The sequence below is a fragment of the Prionailurus viverrinus genome, chromosome D3, assembly GCF_022837055.1.
Source record: "Prionailurus viverrinus isolate Anna chromosome D3, UM_Priviv_1.0, whole genome shotgun sequence".
NCBI lineage: Eukaryota > Metazoa > Chordata > Mammalia > Carnivora > Felidae > Prionailurus > Prionailurus viverrinus.
In genome coordinates, this window is record NC_062572.1 from 6520676 (window position 1) to 6541731 (window position 21056).

The 21056-nt window shown below is 52.4% G+C and overlaps 1 protein-coding gene across 4 annotated transcripts in view; it reads left to right on the forward strand.

The window, feature by feature from the left end:
- Nucleotides 1-480: 480 nt before the first annotated feature.
- The window catches only part of RILPL1 (Rab interacting lysosomal protein like 1), a 39582-nt gene continuing 19006 nt past the window's right edge, over nt 481-21056 (forward strand). For all 4 annotated transcript variants that reach the window (XM_047827080.1, XM_047827081.1, XM_047827083.1 and 1 more), the window contains exons 1-4: nt 481-978; nt 8192-8342; nt 19788-19906; nt 20494-20715. In XM_047827080.1, coding sequence (XP_047683036.1) covers nt 670-978; nt 8192-8342; nt 19788-19906; nt 20494-20715 — 801 coding nt within the window. In that variant the 5' untranslated portion in view covers nt 481-669. The remainder of the gene's footprint in view (nt 979-8191; nt 8343-19787; nt 19907-20493; nt 20716-21056) is intronic.

Sequence of the window (21056 nt, forward strand, 5' to 3'; positions counted from 1 at the left end):
CCGGCGAGCGGGGGGAGGGGGCCGCCCAGTCGGCGGGTCGCGGAACGGGGCCCGCGGGGACCCGGGCGCCCTCGGGCGGCGGAAGCCGGGCGCGCCCCTCGCCAGGCCGGGATCGGGGCGGGGCGCGCGGCATCCCCGCGGGGGGAGCCGGTCACCGGGTCTCGCCGCCACCAAAGTTTCCCGGAGGAGCCGCGGCCGCCCTTCCTTCCCCGGCCCCGGGCGTGGGGGCGACCCCCGGGCGAGAACTGTTTCCGAGGGCGACCGGGCCCCGTCTCCGGCTAGACCCCGCGCCTCCATTGCGCCCAACTCGGATTCCCAACTTGGGAGGCGCCGCGGGCCTGCGCACGCGCGCCTTCCTCGCCGCCGCCGCCGCCGCCGCCGCCGCCGCCGCCGCCGCCGCCGCCGCCGCCTCCTCCCGCCGGGGAGCAGGCTCCGGGCCGAGCCGCGCGCCGAGACTCGCCCCCCGCGCGCCGCCCTCCGGCTCGCGGTCCGCCGCCCCCGCCCATGCGGACGCCCGCCCGCCGCCCGGTGCGCCCTCGCCCGAGGGCCAGCTGAGCGCGGACCGCCCGCGGCGGCGCGAGGTGGGCCCGGCCCGGCGCTGCCCTCGACAGCGGCAAGTTTGGGAGTTGCACTAGTTTGCGGGGTGGGGGAGAGGCCGGGCGGGGCGCCATGGAGGAGGACCGGGGGTCGTCGCTGGCGGCCGAGTCGGCGCTGGAGAAGAACGTGGCGGAGCTGACCGTCATGGACGTGTACGACATCGCGTCGCTCGTGGGCCACGAGTTCGAGCGGGTCATCGACCAGCACGGCTGCGAGGCCATCGCGCGCCTCATGCCCAAGGTCGTGCGTGTCCTGGAGATCCTGGAGGTGCTGGTCAGCCGCCACCACGTCGCGCCTGAGCTGGACGAGCTGCGCCTGGAGCTGGACCGTCTGCGCCTGGAGAGGATGGACCGCATCGAGAAGGAGCGCAAGCACCAGAAGGTGGGCAGCGGCCCCAGTCTGCCCATCCGGGGGATGGGGCCGCTGGGACCCAAGGGCCCTTCAGCATCCCGCAGCTGTAGGCGCACACGTTTGTGTCTGCAGGGACTAGACGAGGAGAGAGACCCGACTGGATGAGAGAGGGAGGGAGGGAGGCCCCTGGCCCTCTTTTGTCCAGCCAGCGCCACCTGGCATATACCACCTCAGAGATTAGGGCAGTCCTTTGGAGTCAGACCTGAGTTCCAGTCCCACCTTTACCGTCTAATAGCTGTGTGACCTTGGGTAAGTTACTTAACCTCTCTGTGCTTTATTTCCTCGCATGTCAAATGGTGATAGTAATAAGACCCACCTCATTAAGAATTAAGTGTGATATATCTAAAGCGCATAGATGATATCATTTTCCAGAAATGAAATAAGCCCTCTGCCCTTCAGTCAGGCCCCTTTCTTCTTCTCATCCCCAAACCCCCCCCCCCGTAGCAAAGGGGATGTGACCTCCAGCCGCCCAGCTCATCAACCCCCAGACTCTGGGTTTCTATTTGCGAATTGTTCCCAGAATTCCTTCTAATTTATGAAACTGAAGTGCTTTCCCCTCCTTGATTTTATCTTTAATCTTCACAGAACTCTCAGAGGCAGGAATTATCTTCGTTTTACAAATGAAGAAAATTGGGGGAGGGGGGATTTGCCCCAAATTAGTGCTGAGAGAATCCCAGGGCAGTGGAGGTAACTCTGGTGCCTCTTCCCCACCCAGGGGATAGGACACGATTTGGGGCAGCTTTAAGCTAAGCCTCTGCCCTGTGAACAAGAATTCCTCGGAGTGCATGAATCAGGGCCTCTCTACTGGACTGGGAGTCTAGACAAGGTGCCTGGGGAAAAGGAAGTGGGAGATGTGTGGTTTCCTGCCCCAACCTCAGGCCAGGGAAGCTTCTGTCAGACCCTTTGGACAGAGAATAGGAGGAAACGCCTTTCCTAGGAGCAATCAGGGTGCCTGAGGGGGCTCTGGCTTGCTGTGTGGCCTCAGGAAATGTACTTGGCCTCTCTGAACCTCTCTGGCAGGCCATGACCTATTGTGTTTCAAGGAAAATAACCCAGACTGTGTATGTAGTCTTAACCTGGGGGCAGATGTGCCAGTGGTTAAGAGCACTAGTGTTTGGGAGGTTTGACCGTGTTTGTCCTCATAGGTCCCTGTGCCCTGAGGTCAGCAAGGAAACTCAAGCTCCCAAGTGTTAGGCAACATTTCCAAGATCGTACTCGGAGCTTGAAAATGCCCCAGCCCTGTAATTCATGTCAAGTTCCCAGGGACTTTGGAGCCAGACAGCCTGGCTTCACACCCTGCCACTGTGTGATCTTAGGCAAGTCAGCTCACCTCTCTGTGCCTCAGTTTCCTCAGCTGTAAATGGGGATAATAGTACTCCTCTCATAGGGTTGTGGTGAGAATTGAAGGGTTGGTTAACTTCCATAAAGTGTTTGGGACAAGGCCTGGCCCATTGTGAGGGCCTTACAAGTGTTAGCTGTTGTCTTTAGGCCTGGATAGGCTTTCAGTGAGGTGTTCGTGGTCTGATACTGGGGAGCCCACTCCCAATCTCTTTTAGAGAGTCAGGGGAAAGGATCTTTGAAATCCCCTCGTGTGGCTGCCAAGGGGCTTAGCCCGGGTCACACAGAAGTCCCAGCACCTCTGTTCCCACCCTTGACGTTGGAATTCTGCAGCAGCTGGGCTGGGGGACATCCTTGGGAGCCATCGGAGGCCGCTAGGCTTGGAGTCAGATGGCATTCCCAGCCAGCTGCACTTGTCACTTCTGGACCGCCGTCAGCCAGGAAGTAAACCCCAGCATGCTCAGAGCTGAGGCTTGTTTGTAAACACTGAGGATGATTTCTCCTAAATCAGAGGGCAAAACCCTCTTCCCATCCCAGCCCCTTGTTTACTTTTCTTTGTATTCTTGGGATCAAGAGAGACTTCTCTGGGTTTTTTTTTTTTTCTTGTGGTCTCAAAGGCTCTTCAAGGTGTTATTTCCACAAAAATCTTCCTAACATGTCCTTGGTCTTATCGGTTTGTTCATTCCTCCCTCTTTTTTCTGCCTCACCCCCCTCCCTCTCTCTCTCTCAGCACAACGCGTGCACCCTGTCTTCCGCCAACTCCTCCCCTGAGCATACCCCCCCCGCCCCCAGATTTAGTCAGTTCTGCTCATCACACAGACTCAGGCCAGTCTTGACATGTTCTGTCTATCTGGTTACTCAGTCTGCAACCCCGTTGATGGACCACAGCATGCAAAGTGCCCTCCTAAGTGACATGGGCAGTGCAGAGACTAGGAAAGCTGGATCCTCATCTCAGGCAGTGGGTGGGTAACTGGGAAGACAGGAAAAATACCAACAGGCTTAGAAAGCAGTGGCTGTGCGGATACAGTTGTCTATATTGTTAACAGGATATGCTGTTCATTTGCTCATTCAACAGATGTATTTATCCGGCACCTGCTATGAACTGGGCACTGTTCTGGGCACTGGGGAGACAGCAGTGACCACAGTAGATGAGGTCTTTGGACCTGACTTTCTTGGACCTGACTTTCTAGTTCAGGGCTGTCCATAGAAATATTATGTGGTGGGGGGTGGGGGATGCCCGGGGTGGCTCAGTTGGTTAAATGACTGACTCCTGATTTCAGCTCAGGTCATGGTTCATGAGATCGAGCCCCATATTGGGCTATGAACTGACAGTGTGGAGTCCGCTTGGGATTCTCTGTCTCCCTCTCTCTCTGCCCCTCCCCGACTCGTGCACACACACTCACTCTCTCTCTCAAAATAAATAAATAAACTTAAAAAATAATATTATGTGACTTGTCACGTTAATAAAAAGACACAGATGAGGTTAAAAAAATTTTGATATCAAACCAAGACTTTGCAAAATATTATTTCTGCATGTAATCAACATAAAAATTATTTTTTATTGAGATATAATTGACATATAACATTGTATTAGTTTTAGGTTACAGCATAATTTTTTTTAAATGTAATTTTTTTAATGTTTATTTATTTTTGAGACAGAGGGAGACAGAGCGCGAGTCGGGGAGGGGCAGAGAGAGAGGAAGACACAGAATCTGAAACAGGCTCCAGGCTCTGAGCTGTCAGCACAGAGCCTGATGCGGGGCTCGAACCCACGAACTGTGAGATCATGACCTGAGCCAGTCAGACGCTCAACTGACTGAGCCACCCAGGTGCCCCGCATAATTTTTAAAAAATGTTTATTTTGAGAAAGAAAGAGGGCAGGGGTGGGGCCTAGAGAGAGGGAGAAAGAGAGAATCCAGAGCAGACTCCTTAATGCAAAAGCAGAGCCTGATGCAGGGCTCGATCCCATCTACTGCAAGATCACGAGCTGAGCCGAAATCAAAGAGTTGGACAAGCCCAACCAACTGAGCCACCCAGGCGCCCCTAGGTGTGCAGCATAATGATTTGATATTTATGTGTATTGTGACATTTACCATCCATCACCTCACATAGTTACTCAAATAATTATTAAATAGGTATTTTGCATTTTTTCCCTATGTCTTTGAAATCTGATGTGTGTTTAACCCTGTTGCACGTGCTAGTTCAGACCAGCCACAGTTCAAGTGCTCAGCAGCCACATGTGGCTTGTGGCTACTCTATTGGATGGTGCAATTCTAGTGTAAGGAGATACGTATTTTTTAAAGTTTTAAAATTTTCGGCTTGTGATAAGTGCCATGAAAAAAATAAAAGACTGATACGAAAGAGACTGACTAGGATGGGACAGTCAGGAAGGCTTCCCTGAGGAGGTGACATCTGGGCTGAGATCGGAATGAAGTGTGGGTACCCTCCACAGAGGGAGCTGGGGGAGGGGCGTCCTAGGCAGACACCACAAGTGCAAAGGCCCTGTGGTAGGAACGGGCTTGGTGTGTTCAAGGAACACAAAGAAGGCCAGCATGGTTAGGACAGAGTGAGTAAGGAATAACGGTGGGGGATGAGGTCAGGGAGGTGGACGGGTCTGATTATACTGGACTCAGTAGGCCCACATAAGGAGTTTGAAGACTATTAGTCCTGAGAAGGCAAAGGAGGCGATCAATCAGGGGTGACTTCCTGGGAGAGCCTTTTAGCTGGTGTGGAGGCAAGATTAAATTTGCTGCGGTCAGCTCAGAGGCAAGAGCCACATGCTGCCCTGTGCCCCCTTTGAGGGAAGGAAAAAAAACCACCCTGAGGGTTAAAGTCTGTATTCATCTATTGCTGCCGTAACAAATTACCACAAACTTAACTGGCTCGAGGTAACACAGTTTTGTTAGGATAATGCAGAATATGCTATTTATGGGTCACACCAATACGGATAATGCTGGATAAAACGCCAGAGCTCAAAAATCAGAAAAGGGTTTCGCTGCGTTAAAACCAAGGTGTCAGACAATTCATTTCTTCCGACAACTTTCAGGGAGGGAGAATCCACTTCCTTGCCTTTTCCAGCTTTTGGAGGCCACCGCGTTTCTTCGCTTTTGGCTCCTTCCTCCACCCTCACAGCCAACAGAGTACTGTTTTCAAATCTCTAGCTCTGACTTCTGTCGCCACGTCATCTCTGACTCTGACCCTCCTGCCTCCCTCTTTCGCCTGTGAGGACCCTTTGATTACGTTGGGTCCGCGGGATAACCCAGGAGACTCCCCATCTCAGCGTCCTTAAGTTAACACCTGCCAAATTGCTGCGTGAGGTCACATAGTCTCGGGTTCCAGGGACTGGGATGTGCACGTCTTTGGGGGCCGCTGTTCTGCCTACCGCAGTCAGTTACACTTGAGCGTTGCCCACTGGGACCCTCTGTGCTCAGCCTGTGCCAGATGCGAGCAGGGAAGAACCAGCTAGAAGAGCCTGTCTCTGCTTCCGGCCCACACCTGCGCGTGGGAAGGCCGCATGCCCGCTCTGTCATGCCACCACCGCTTCCGCCCTCTGGCCCTACCCTTCGCCTCCCTTGGTGACCTTGAACAGCTGTGCGAATACTTAGTTATTACCTCTCATTCCCCCAGTGCAGCAGACTTCCTGACAAAGGAGATGGGGATTTAGGAATGTATTTAAAAGATGAACGGAGGCCGTGTTTACCCGGCCTTGGGCCGGCTTGTGACAGGCCGTAGGAGGAACAGAAACCGGCAAACACATCTTTAGCATTTTCTGGGACCTGGGCACCATTCCAACCATTGACATAATCCTCATGACAGCCCTCAGAGGTAGATATGACACTATTTTCCACATTTCCAAGATACCCAAAGATTCAGTAACTTCTCGAGCATCAGCTAGTAAGGGGCAGAAACAAGATTCAAACAGGCCAACAGGCTTCGGTATCTATGCTTTCAGCTGGCATTATGTCCCACAACAGCGACCGTGCTCTGTTTAGTTTCTGGTTTTACAGCAGACTTTTTTTTTTAACGTTTATTTATTTATTTTTGAGAGACAGAGACAGAGCGTGAGCGGGTGAGGGACAGAGAGGGAGACACAGAATCAGAAGCAGGCTCCAGGCTCCGAGCTGTCAGCACAGAGCCCGACGCGGGGCTCGAACCCACGAACCGCGAGACCATGACCTGAGCCGACGTCGGACGCTTAACCGACTGAACCACCCAGGCGCCCCAGAATTAAACACTTTAAATGGGTGAACCGAGGGCGCCTGCGTGGCTCAGTCGTTTGAGCGTCCGACGTCGGCTCAGGTCATGATCTCACGGTTCGTGGGTTCGAGCCCCGCGTCGGGCTCTGTGCTGACAGCTCGGAGCCTGGAGCCTGCTTTGAATTCTGTGTCTCCCTCTCTCTCTGCCCCTCCCCTGCTCATGCTGTCTCTCTCTGTCTCTCAAAAATAAATAAATGTAAAAAAAAAAAAAACTTTTTTAATTAAAAAAAAAAAAGTATACAATTCAGCGGTCTTGGGTCTATTCACAGAGCTGTGTAACTTTCAGTAGAATCAATTTTAGGATATTTTCATTACTTCGCAAAGAAAACCCATACCCATGAGCGGTCATTCACTTCTCATTTCCCCACCAACCCTCCAACCCTAGACGGGTGCCAGTCTGCTTTGTGTCTCTGTGGATTTACCTGTTCTGGATACTTCCCATCAGTGGAATCATACACTGTGTGGCCTGACTGCCTTCACTTAGGAGCATGTTTTCAAGGTCCATGCATGTTGTTCTTCAACTGATGGACATTTGGGTTGTTTTCTTGCTCTCGGCCCTTGTGAAGAATGCTGCTGTGAACATTCGCATACAGGTCTTTGTGTGGACATGGGTTTTCATTTCTCTCTCTTTTTTTGAATGTTTATTTATTTTCAAGAGAGACAGAGACAGAGAGCAAGCAGGCGAGGGGCGGAGAGAGAGGGAGACCAGAATCCGGAGCAGCTCCAGGCTCTGAGCTGTCAGCACAGGGCCCGACGCGGGGCTCGAACCCACAAACCACGAGCTCATGACCTGAACCGAAGTTGGGTGCTTAACCAACTGAGCCACCCAGGCACCCCTGGTTTTCATTTCTCTTGGGCAGATCCTTGGATTGGAATTGCTGGTCACATGGTACCTGTTTCTCTTACTAAGGGGCTGCCAGACTGTTCCCCACAGTGGCTGCACCAGTCCGTGTGCTCACCAGCAAGGCTTGAGGGCTCCAGCTTTCTCTCATCCTTGTCAACACTGATCATCTCTTTCCTTGATTACAGCCCCTCCCAAAATAACTTCAATAGACTGATCTTAGTTATCTTCACGTCAACCCTGCGAGTCTAGATGATGGCTCCCCCACTAATGGAAACTGAGGCTCGGAGGGGTGAAGCGAGTTGGTTGCCCAGGACCGCTTCAAGAGACGCCTGTGTCAGAGACACAAGGAGTGCTGGGGCCCGGGGGCATCCCCGGGGGTCTTTGCAGCTTCTTTCTCCCTTGGAGAGAGGTCTGTCCTCACTCAGGGTCTACCCACAGATCAGGGCCGCAACCTGCCCAGAGAGGTTGGGGGCGTTAGGGCCCCTGTGGCCCGGGGCCGCTCATCGGCGCTGTCGGTCTGTCTAGATAGTTAGGAGGTATGGTTGTAGCCCAGTCGGGCCCTGGCAGCACGAATGCGGGCCTTGCCCAGAGGAAGGGCACCTTCTGTCTCTTGCACATGGACTAGTGGCAGCCTTGTTCTCGGTGCCCCAAAGCCCAGGCAGGCCCGGGCTGCTCCCGAGGGAGGGGGGTGAGGCCACCGCCCCGGGCAGGCTGTGACCCCACGGCCGGCCCGTCGCTTTCGCAGGAGCTGGAGCTGGTGGAGGACGTGTGGCGGGGGGAGGCGCAGGACCTCCTCTCTCAGATTGCCCAGCTGCAGGAGGAAAACAAGCAGCTCCTGACCAACCTCTCGCACAAAGACGCCAGCTTCTCGGAGGAGGAGTTCCAGAAGCACGAAGGTAGGAGGAGGGGCCAGCCCGGGAGGTCAGGGGAAGGCTGCTCCCACCGTGATCGCCCACCTCCTCGGTAGCAGTCATGGTCACGGTCCCCGAGTGAGGGAGGGCGCGTGCTGGGTCCCAGAGCCTTTTGTCTCGTGTGGTTCCTGTCACTCTGCCTGGGAGAGAACGTGTAGCCCTGCTTTACAGAAGGTGAAACTGAGGTTCGTTCAGTGGATTGTCATGGGTTCCTCCCTTTCGAGGCTCCGTTCTAGGCACGGGGGACACACAGTGGACAAGACGAAGCCCTTGCCCTCGTGAAGCTTGTGTTCTAGGGCTGGGGAGGGGCTAGATGATAACCACGTAAACCAGTAGATGGCATGGTTCCAGATGGTGACCAGGCCTCTGGAAGAACCCGACCTGGGGGTGTGATAGAGGTGATTTGGTGGGGGGCTTCTTTAGATGAAGCGATCAAGGAAGGCCTCTCTGACAAGGTGACACTGGAGCCCTAGTGAAGTGATGGAGTGAGCAATGCCAATATCTTGGGAGAGAAGCAAGTTCAAAGGCCCTGGGGCACGCGTTCTGTAAACCCAGGAGGGCCAGTGTAACAGGAGAAGGTGATCGAGGACAAAGGTGGTTAAAGATGAGGTCAGAGGGGTCAGCAGGGTCGGATCACATAGCCCCTGGGAGACGAAGGTTTGGATTTTATTCCAAGTGTGCGGGAAAGCGACTGGACTCTTGCCATGGGCACACGTTGAACGATGAATGACTGAGGGTGGTAAACCAGATCTGAATGACACTGGAGCCCCTAAACTGTCATTCACCCTGCAAGCAGTTATCTGGACCCTTCACTCCAGGCCCTCTGCTGCTTTGGGGGATGCAAAGACAGACATGGGATATGCTCTGAGCCCCCGTGGGCCTGCGTCAGCTCTGTTCTCCCCTGGAGCCTCCTTCCTAAACAGAGGCTGCCTGTTGTCCCAGGAATGTCAGACCTCTCTCTTCCTCTTGAAGAAACTCCCTGGGGACCCACACAAGCCCTCCCGCCTCCCCCTGTTCGACGGGGTGAGAGATGGGCTTGCATGGGGGCTGAAGTTCAGAACCATAGTTACGCCTCTGTGAGATTAAAGTAGCAGCACACTGATACGGACTGTAGGTGCTGCAATTCTGTTTTCTTTGGGTTTCCTGTGTTGACATGCATATCGTGCAACGAAAGCAAAAGTCTTAGTGGTTAGAAGGATTGGCTCCAGAGCCAGACTGCCCAGGTGTGAATCCTAACCCAAGACTTACCTCCTAAGTGACTTTGACCAAGTCACTTGATCTTTGTGTGCCTAAGTTGCTCTCCGCGTGAAAAATGGCAGAAACACTGTGTGTCACTCTTAAGGTTGTTGTGACAATTCGGTGAATTAGTATCTGTAGTTTGCTTAGAACAGTACCTGGTACGTACACACAGCAAGTGTCAGCTGTTATTCCTGAATTTCTGTTACCTAGTCCAAACTCCTTATTGAACAAATGAGAAAAATTGAGGCTGAGAGAGGGGCAGTGAGGTGCCCAAGGTCATACAGCAAGTTAGTGGTGAAGTCAGGACTGGAGCTTGAGTCTGCCAAAGCAGCCCCCTCCCCCCCACCCCACCCCCCAAAGAAGGCTTGTACCTCTCTGGGACCTCTTGATCTCAGGCCACCAAATGGGAGTCGTGCCCAGCCCCAGAGATTGGGCCACTGTGATATTCTAGTGCCCAGGCGCTGACAGTTCTGGACAGAACACTGTTTATTCATTGACCCTTTGTAAACTCGTTTATCACTGAAGTGCCTGGTGCTCTGGCTGGATTGCCATGTTGGAGGCCAAGAGGCACCTGCTAGGGCCCGAATCTCCCGTCCACAATGCCAGAGGGGGCGGGGATGGAAGAGTGCGGCCGAAGGAAAACTATTATTCTACTTACAACACTCTGACCCAGATGTGTGGGGTATTTTTTCCCCACACCAACCAATTTTCCAGGCACCAGCTGTGTGTCCTAGAATTTAATTCAGTTGTGACACTGTCTACCCCAGAGTTAGCATCAGACTCCACAAGTTGAAGGATCAGTCCCACGAGACCGCCCCCACTTCAGGTGTCCTTTGCAGGCGATGGGTCCCCAGGATACCCACATTTCTATCCACCCTGGCTGCAAAGTCACAGGTTCCCACAACCAGCCCCCACAAGCTCAGTACTTTTCTGGAACGGCTTACAGAGCTCAGAGACACACTATTACTGGTTTATAAAGGATACAAAGGATATCATAAAGGACTCAGATGAATAACCAGATGAAGAAGGGTACCTAGGGTGAGGTCTGAAAGGGGTCCAAGCTCAGCGATTCCTGTCCCAGTGGAGTTGGGGTGTGCCACCGTTTGTGCACATGGATATATTCATCAGCCTGGAGGCTCTCTGAACTCCAGGGACCGATGGAAGTGCCATTCTGTGGGGATGCACGATTAAATCACTGGCCATTGGCGATTTGCTTTGTGATTAGGTCAATCACCAGCCCCTTCTCCCCCCTAATCGCCAATCATATAGTTGGTTCCTCTGGCAATCAGACCCCATCCTGAAACCATCTAAGGGGGCCACCAAGAGTCACCTCATTATCATAAACTCAAAAATGGCAGAAAGGAGCTTATGACAATAGAAGATGCTCCTCTCCCCTCTTCAGGAAATCACAAGTTTTAGGAATTCTGTGCCAAGAACTGGGGTCAAAGACCAAACGTATATATGATATGTATATATCATACATATATGTGTGTGTGTGTGTGTGTGTGTGTGTGTGTGTGTGTGTGTGTATATATATACATATTATATGTGTGTGTGTAAAGTGCTTAGCACTTATATTCATATTCACATACATAAAATGTATATTATGTATATATAATTATATATTATATGTGTAAATATATTTTTCTTATTATATTGCAATATCACAGTGGCATGATAATACACACTCAGTCCCTTGAATGAAAAATAAACTCAGCAAGTGTAATACACAAACCAAGAGATTATAGGATAGGAGAGTTAAGCCAGTTATACTGGAAGTTACATTAAATGTAAACGGACTAAAAGTTCCAGATAAAGATTGTCGGAAAGGATTTAAAAAATTTTTTTTTCATGTTCATTTTTGAGAGAGACAGAGAATGAGTAGGGAAAGGGCAGAGAGAGTGAGACACAGAATCTGAAGCGGGCTTTCAGGCTCCAAGCTGACAGCACAGAGCCTGATGGAGGGCTCGAACTCACTAACTGCGAGATCATGACCTGAGTCGAAGCTGGACACCCGACTGACTGAGCCACCCAGGTGCCCCTGTCAAAAAGGACTTTAAAAGTTCAACTGTATGTTGTTTCTAAGAGACCTCTCTGGTAAAGGCTGAAAGTAAAAGGCTGAGAAAGGATGTACTGTGCCAACACTAACCAAAAGAAAGCTGGTGTGGTTATATGGATGTAAGATAAAGTAGACTTCAAGGCAGAGATCACTCTGTGATGATAAAAAGTTCAGTTCACCAAGAAAATGTGATTTTCAGTTTGTGCATACCTAGTAATTTAGCCTCAAAGTTTATAAAGCAAAAGTGAGGGGCTCCTGGGCAGCTCAGCCGGTTAAGTGTCAGACTTCAGTTCAGGTGATGATCTCACAGGGTTCGAGCCCCACATCAGGCTCTGCACTGGTGGTGTGGAGCCTGCTTGGGATTCTCTGTCTCCCTCCCTCTCTGCCCCTTCCCCACTTGTGCTCTCTCCCTCTCTCTCTCAAAATAAGTAAATAAACTTAAAAAGAAATAAAGCAAAAATGAACAGAAATATGTCCAGAAGAGGCAAATCTATAGACACAAAGCAGACTAGCAGTTGCCAAGGGCTGCAGAGGAAAGGGGGGGGGGGCTGGGGGGTGACTGCTAAGGGGAATGAGGTTTCTTTAGAGGAGTGATAAAAACATAGTGGTAATGATTGCACAGCTTTGTGAACATACTAAAAGCCACCAAATTCTACACTTTAAATATAATAATTTAAAAAGTGGACAAATTTATTTTAAAAAATTTTAATGTTTATCTATTTTTCAGAGAGACACAGAGTTCTAGCAGGGAAGAGGCGCAGAGAGAGGGAGACACAGAATCCGAAGCAGGCTCCAGGCTCCAAGCTGTCAGCACAGAGCCCTGCACGGGGCTCGAACCCGTGAACTGTGCGATCATGACCTGAGTTGAAATCAGATGCTTACTGACTGAGCCACCCGCCCCCAAAGTGGACAGAAATTAAGAAAAAATACATCCACAATCATCGTGGGAGATTTTAACATGCCTCTCTTAATGGACAGAGTGAGCAGAAAACCAAAACCAAAACAGTAGGGACACCTGGATGGCTCAGTCAGTTGAGGGTCTGAATCTTGATTTCAGTTCAGGTCATGATCCCAGGGTCGTGGGATCGAGCCCTGCGTTGGGCTGTGCGCTGAGCATGGAGCCTGCTTGGGATTCTCTCTCTCTCTCCCTCTCCCCTTCTCACGCGTGCGCCTGCTCTCTCTCTGTCTCAAGAACAAAACAGTAAAGTTCTAGGATATGATCAGTGGATTAGTAAAGCCATGTCCGTGTGTGAGGGAGGGGAGACCAGCCCCAGCCCTGCAGATCCTGGCCCGCTGAGCCCCGGGAGATGCAAAGCAGACAGAGCATCGGAGGTACGAACCTGCTGCAGCCTGTGGACGTAAACGGCTGAGGACTGGACTCAGGTGGGGCCAGAGTTTGACTTTCTTCCCTCAAAAAATTGCCCGAGAGCTGAAGGCAGGAAATCTGCTTGGGCGTCTCAGTTAACATTTTCTGTCAAAGGAGACCTGAGCCTGAGCGGTTCCACAGCTGAGGCCCCCGCGTCCAGCCTCAAGACTTGAGGACATTGATGGAGTCTTTCCCAATGTTTTACTTTCAGGAGAAAACAAAATGAAAAACAACTTTTCCAAGCAAAGATAAAATGCATGCATGTTATTATTATTTTTTTAATCAAACGGTGCAAAACTGTGGTGAAAACTCGATCTCCCTTCCACTGCTAATTCCTGTTCCCAAGCAGTCTGCCTGGAGGAAGCCCTGGAAAAACCCTTTACAGTCTTTCTGCAGATTTTCTGTGCGTGTTCAAATGTCCATATTGACACAAATGCGGAAGGAAAACATCCCCTTTCACCCCCTCACAAATGGTAACTATTTCTAGATGTTTGGCGCCTTGGTTGTTGGGTTTTTTGTTTTCGTTTTACCTTTTCATTTTGGAATAATTTTAGATTTACGGAAAAGTTGCATAGTACAGAGAGTTCCCATAATGCCACTTGTAGTATCCCCCTAAGAGTGACATCTTATGTCACCACGGTCATTGGTCACGACGAAGAAACCCACATTGGCATGTTACTATGAACTGTCCCACAGGCTTTATCTGGATTTCACCAGGTTTTAGATTAATGTCCTTTTCTTGCTCCAGCCTCCGGTCCAGGATGCCATACCGGATATAGTGTACCTTGCTTTTTCACTTACTCTATCTTGGAGAATTTCCATATCCATACAGATCTGCTTCTTTGTTTGTTAAGAACGGCAAGGCAGTAGAGCGGAGGAGTTAAGGCCATGAACTCGGGGGGCACCTGGGTGGCACAGTCGGTTGAGCGTCCGACTTCAGCCAGGTCACGATCTCGCGGTCCGGGAGTTCGAGCCCCGCGTCGGGCTCTGGGCTAATGGCTCAGAGCCTGGAGCCTGTTTCCCATTCTGTGTCTCCCTCTCTCTCTGCCCCTCGCCCGTTCATGCTCTGTCTCTCTCTGTCCCAAAAATAAATAAACGTTGAAAAAAAAAAAAATTTAAAAAAAGACCATGAACTCGGAAGCCAGACTGCCCGAGTCCAAATCTGAGCTCCACCGGATCTCACCTGTGGCCACGTTATCTACCTTTACGTAATTCGACTTCCTCATTTGTAAAATGTGAATATTATCATAAGGATTAAATGAGTTGCTGCATGTAAAAGGCTTGGCACGTAGTAAGCACCAGATAAACATTTGCTGTGATTTGTTTTATAACTGCATTATTGAGGTATCGATTCGCCCATTTAGAATGTACAGGCCAGTGGCTCTTAACCTACTCAGAATTGTGCAGTCATCACTACAATTTAGGACATTTTCATCACCTTAGAAGAAACACCAACCCCCTTAACCATTACCCGATTCTTCCCGCTGCCATCCCACCCCCAGCCGCAAGCAACCACTGAGCTGCTTTCCGCCTCCGTAGATTTGCCTTTTCTGGACGCTTCACGTAAATGGGATCGATTCATAGGTGATCTCTTGTGTCTGGCTTCTTTCACTCGGCACGGTGACCTCGGGGTTCATCCACATGTAGCGGCTGTCCGTGCCTCGCTCCTTTTTATGGCTGAGCAGTACCCCACTGTACGGATAGGCCGCGTTTTCTGCTTATCCATTCATCTGTCGACGGACACTTGGGTTGTTTCCAGCTTTGGGCTGGTGTGAATAGTGCTGCTGTGAACATTCCAGCACGAGTTTTTGTGCAGACGTGTGTTTTCAGTGCTTTGGGGTGTATACCTGGGTAGTGGAATTGCTGGGCTGTGTGGGTAACTACGTTGAGGTTATTGAAGAGCCCTCAGCTGCCTTTCTGTCTGAGACCTCTGGGGGTGACCCGGGAGCTCCCTTGCCTGCCCCAGTGATGCTACAGAGGCACCTGGGGCCTCAGGCCGTGGCCGTGAACGCCCGGGGCGGCTGCTCCTGTGCACATCATCACATCTGTCCGCTCTGAGTGGGAGAGCTTTGCCTCAGCTCTCTCTCCAGACCCCTGTGGGCTTAGCCCCCAGGGGCACCATCTGAGACGCCCTTCATTGGCATCTAGCGTGGGTCCGACTCCCAAAGGGTTAGCTCGGGGAGGCTTGGGTTTTCCACTCAGCACAACCCCCACCCGAGTGGAGAGACCGGGCAGATGCCAGGCATGCCTTTCACGGTTATTTTTATTTTGCACGGGAAACCATGGGAACACAGCACGGACAAAAGCATTTCTGCCACCTGTGAGAGGAACAGACGTGGGGCAGAGGGGTCCCTGCGGGGAGGCGGAGCCCGTGACGTTCGACCTGTGTGCCAGGCGCTCCTTGAGATGTGGGGCAAGGCCCAGGGGCTGAGTGAGGATTTGAGGGCGCCGCTGTGAGGTGTGGGGCGAGTGGGCCAGGAGAGCCTGTGTAGACAAGCTCGCCCTGCATATGCAACAGTGCTTATTAGACTAACATGGGGCACAGGGCACTGTGCCTGCTCCCTGGAAGTCTCCAGATTAAAGAGCATGTCCCTGCCCCTTGTTTTTGGAAATCCTTTTTGTCGGCTGGAGGGCAATGAGAAAAACTGCTTGTTAGGGGTGTCTGGGTGGCTCATTCGGTTGAGCATCCAACTTCGGCTCAGGTCGTGATCTCCCGGTTCGTGAGTTCGAGCCCCACGTTGGGCTCTGTGCTGACAGCTCAGAGCCTGGAGCCTGCATCGGAGTCTGTGTCTCCCTCTCTCTCTCTCTCTCTCTCTCTCTCTCTCTCTCTGCCCCTCCCCCGCTCACACTCTGTCTTTCTGTCTCTAAAAAAATAAACATTAAAAAAATTTTTTTTAAAGAAAAACTACTTGTTAGCATATGCGGAAATGAATTGCAGGTCTCAAAGCCATTGGACTAGGGAGATGTGGGGGCCGGGGGTAGGGATGTGCTCAAGGGTCTGGAAAAAATTCTTGGGCTCTGGCCAAACAACTCCATAACCAGGAGAGGAGGAAAACCGACCACAGAGCCATTTTCTGAAGAGCAGCCTAGAACAGCAGGGCCCCCCCCCCCCATAATATAAGGCATTGTGTTCTCAGAGACTGCTGGGTAGAGTTCAGATCCCAGCCCCACCCTTACCAACCGGGTCACCGGGGGAGGGCACCTACCGTTCCCATCCTCAGATTCCTTACCTGTGAAATGGGAACAGCAGCTCCCGGCTCCTAGGATTGGTGAGAACAAAGTGTATGGAGCATCAGACTTGGAGCTGCCCAGTAAAAGATGTCCCTGAGGGCGATTAGGTTGACTTGGTCCTACCAGCCGAGCCTTACGTGGAAGCTGAGAGTGACTGGTATGAATTTTAGCTCAGTAAAGACTCAGCTGTGCACCCTCTCTGGGCCTTTCCGCATAAGCTTGCCAGAGCGGTTGAGTTTCCTGGGGTTACTGTAGCAAAGCACCATGAACTGGGGCGCCTAAAACAACGGAAATGCGTCCTCTCACAGATCTGGAGGCCAGGAGTCCAAAGTCAAGGTGTGGGAGCCTTGTTCCGCTGCTGGAGGCCACCAGCGTGCCTTGGCTTGTGGCCACGTTCCTCCAGCTTCTCCACTGTCATGTGGTCTGTGTGTCTGTGTCAGAAGCCCCGTCTCCTTTCCCTTCTAAGGGTTCCGGTGCTAGGATTTAGGGCCCCCCTCGTGTGGCGTGACCTCGTCTTCATCAGTTGCATCTGTAGAGACTCTTTCCACGGAAGATCACTTTCTGAGGTTCCGGATGGACAGAGGTTGGTGGGGGGGGTGCTCTTCTAGCCAGCACACTTGCCGATAACGTCAGGAGCTTGGGCCACGGGAGGCCGGCAGGATGGCAGCGTGGGCTCTGCCCCCACGACCGCCTGACTGTGTCAACCAGGTGCCACTAACTGGGTGCCACCAACTAGCCGTGTGGCCCTGCATAAGTTAAGTAGCTATCGTGTACCTCAGGCTTCTTCTGCCGTAACAACGAGGAGAACAAGAATTCTACTTCGTAAGGTTTTCCGAGGATGAAATGAGCTCTAAGTACAGTTTCGATCAGGTTTTTCCAGGAGACTCTGAGATGAGAATTCCTGTGCAGATGATTTTATTTATTTATTGTTTAAGTATTCATTTATTTATTTATTTATTATTATTATTATTTAAAAAAAATTTTTTTTTCAACGTTTATTTATTTTGGGGACCGAGAGAGACAGAGCATGAACGGGGGAGGGGCAGAGAGAGAGGGAGACACAGAATCGGAAACAGGCTCCAGGCTCAGCCATCAGCCCAGAGCCTGACGCGGGGCTCGAACTCACGGACGGCGAGATCGTGACCTGGCTGAAGTCGGACGCTTAACCGACTGCGCCACCCAGGCGCCCCAGTATTCATTTATTTTTGAGAGAGAGAGAGACAGGCTGAGCATGAGCGGGGGAGGGACAGAGAGAGAAGGAGACACGGAATCTGAAGCAGGTTCCAGGCTCTGAGCTGTCAGCACAGAGCCCGACACAGGGCTTGAACTGACAATATGCAAGATCATGACCTGAACTGAAGTCAGACACTTAACCAACTGAGCTACCCAGGTGCCCCCCCCCCCCCCGCTTTGTAAACCTTTATTGTTAGTTTATTATTTTTGAGAGAGAGAGACAGAGAGTGTCAGCAGGGAGGGGCAGAGAGAGAGGGAGACATGGGATCCAAAGCAGGCTCTAGGAAGGCAGCGTGGCATCTTGGAGAGGACATGGGACTCGGAGTCAGAAAACCGGGGTTGGAGCCCTGGCTCTGCCAGGGCTTGGCTGTGCGACATTGAACAAGTCTGTCTCTGGGACTCAGTTTTCCGTATGTGTAAGATGGGACTGATGTTAAAAACAACAACAGTGATAATAATACCCACTTCTGGAAATAACACTGAAATCGGTTAAGGATATAAAGCGTTTTTTCCTTAGTGGGCTTGGTGGGAGTGAGTCGTGCTTTGGCAATGAGGGGGGCAGCGGGGGATGGGTCCCGACCGCATCAGCCTGGAGCGTCTACCCCGTGGGAAGCCCTAGAATACAGAGACAGTTGAGGCAGGATGGCTGCCCTCCAGGACGTCCGCATCGTGACTGTTATAGAAAGTCTCACGTTCTTCAGGAGCAAGGCCCAGGTCTTACCTGGGTTTGTGGCCCCTGCAACATTGCACAAATGCCTGTTCATGGTGTCGACCACCTGCTTGGGCATATCCAGGACAGGAGAGGGGAGATTCTCAGCGGGAAAGACGCAGATGGAATGGAGCAGGTTGGAGGAGGGAATCATGTAGGGAGAGAAAGGGAGAATGTTTCTCTCTTGTTAGTCTGTGGTTGAGGCTGACCACCACTGCTCCTGGGAAGCAAGGATTAGCCGTCAACCCCAGTGCTTGTAGGAGGCTAAATAATGGTCCCCAAAATATCAGGTCCTGATCCCTGGAATCTGTGGATGTTACCTCGTAGGGTAAAATATTTGCAGTTGTGGGACGCCTGGGTGGCTCAGTCGGTTAAGCAGCTTGCCTTCCGCTCAGGTGGTGATCTCACAGTTCGTGAGTTCGAGCCTCATATCCGGCTCTCTGCTGTCAGTGTGGACCCTGCTTCAGATCCTCTGTCCCTCCCCTCTCTGCACTTGCTCTGCTCGCCCTCTCTCTCAGAAACAAGCTTAAAAAAAAATCTTTACAGATGCGATTTTGTTTAAGATCCTGAGAGGGGGAGGGGCGCCTAGGTGGCTCAGTCCGTTAAGCGTCCGACTTTAGCTCAGGTCAGGATCTTGTGGTTTGTGAGTTCGAGCCCCATGGCGGGCTCTGTGCTGACAGCTCGGAGCCTGGAGCCTGCTTCGGATTCTGTGTCTCCCTCTCTCTCTGCTCCTCCCCTGCTCATGCTCTGTCTCTCTCTCTCTCAAAAATAACTAAACATTAAAAAAAAAATTTTTTTTTAAAAATTAAAAAAAATTAAAAAAAAAATTAAAAAAAAATTAAAAAATTGAGAGGGGAGGTTATCCTGAATTATTCAGGTGGGCCCTAAATGCGATCAAAGTGTCCTTATTATAAGAGCGGGACAGAGAGAGATCTGACACAGACAGAAGAGGAGGAGGCCCTGTGACCACGGAGGCAGAAACCAGAGTGATGTGGCCACCAGCCCAGGGACACTGGGAGCCACCAGAAGCTAGAAGAGGGAAGGGACTCATCCTCCCCTAGAGCCTCCGGAGGGAGCACAGCCCTGGTGACATCTTGACTTTGGACTGATTTTAAACTTCTGCCTTCTAGAACTATGAGAAAATAAATTTCTGCTGTTTCAGGCTGTCCGATTTTGTCACTCGTGTTGCAGCGGCCACCCGTCCCCACGGTTTATGAACGCCCTAGATCACTTAGCGAGCACCTGCTGTGTGCCGGGCACCGTGCTAGCCGAGGGAATACGCAGTGAACAGGGCAGGCAAGGCCCTGCCTCCCGGGGCCGACTGTATACTTCGGGGGGCCGGGGGCCGGGGGCGGCAGGAACAGACAGCACCCCTCGGCTTTGTCTCCCACGCTTCCTGTGTATTCGCTGAATCAGTCCTCACAGCGGCCGTGTGGGGCGGGTACTATGTTTCCCATTTTGTGGATGTGGAAACTGAGGCACGGAGAGGCCGGCCCGAAGCAGCGGCCGGGGCCCTGAGGCGGGATGAGCTCGGAGGGGACCGGGGACGGGGGACGCGGGGCTAACCCGCTGCCCTCGCCCACCCCGCCGCAGGCATGTCGGAGCGCGAGCGGCAGGTGATGAAGAAGCTGAAGGAGGTGGTGGACAAGCAGCGGGACGAGATTCGCGCCAGGGACAGGGAGCTGGGTCTGAAGAACGAAGACGTGGAGGCCGTGAGTGGCAGCCCCCGCCCCCTCCCCGCCCTCCGGGCCAGCGGTCCCCTTGCCCCCTTCTGTCCTTCCGTGGGCTCTAGGCGGCGGGGTCCGGAAGCGGCGACCCTCGGCCGAGTGTGCGCTGCCCCAGGAGGGAACGTGGCGCTGCCTGCCCCGTGACCTTGCTACTCCCACGCCCCGGGGGGGGTGCCGAGGCCCAGTCAGGCTTTGTTCTGGCCCCGACGCTCGCTTACGTCAGCCCCGCCTCGTCGTGCCCCTCCGGGAACAGGCCAGCACGGTCCGGGCTGCTCTAGAAACCCGGCCGCCGTCTGGGCCGGAATTAGAAAAAGATGCCCCATTCTCAAGGCATGCTACTTCTGTCCGTTCGGAAGTCATCGTAATACACTGACGAAACACTTCTCTTCCAACTGTCATCAGATTATCCTAGCGTTTCTGGCCTCAGCAGTTCTAAGAATATGAGCAGACTTCAAACAAAGCAAGATGTCTCCGGTGCGAATGGCACGCCTGTAGGCGATTTGCCTTCGTGCGGTGCACCACACGAGCTACTGCATGTGGCGGCCCCATAAACGGCCTTCCTCTTTCTCCAGCTGCAGCAGCAGCAGACGCGGCTGATGAAGATCAACCACGACCTCCGGCACCGCGTCACAGTGGTGGAGGCCCAGGGGAAGGCCCTGATCGAACAGAAGGTGGAACTAGAGGCAGATCTGCAAACCAAGGAACAGGAGATGGGCAGCCTGCGGGCAGAGCTCGGGAAGCTGCGAGAGAGGCTGCAGGGTGAACTCAGCCAGAATGGAGAGGAGGAGCCCGAGGTAAGCGGGAAGCCAGCCGCCGAAGCCAAGTGGGAAGGTAGGTCTGTGAGCCGGCTTGAGGTGGGCAAGGCTGCCTGGTTTTTCCCATTACACTTAGGGGAACTGGGAGGAGCCTGAGGGGGTGCTGTAGCGTGTAGCTGGCTAACTACACGGACTCTAGAGCTGGTCCGACTCGCTCCGAATCTAGCCTGTTACTACCTCCCTGACCTTGGATAAATTAGACTTTCCGTGCCTCAGTTTCCTCATGTCTAAAATGGGAACAATAACAGTCTAGCCCCAGGTCATCGTGACAATTAAGTGAGTTCACTTACAGTGTTGGCTGTTGTTATTGATTACCGCGA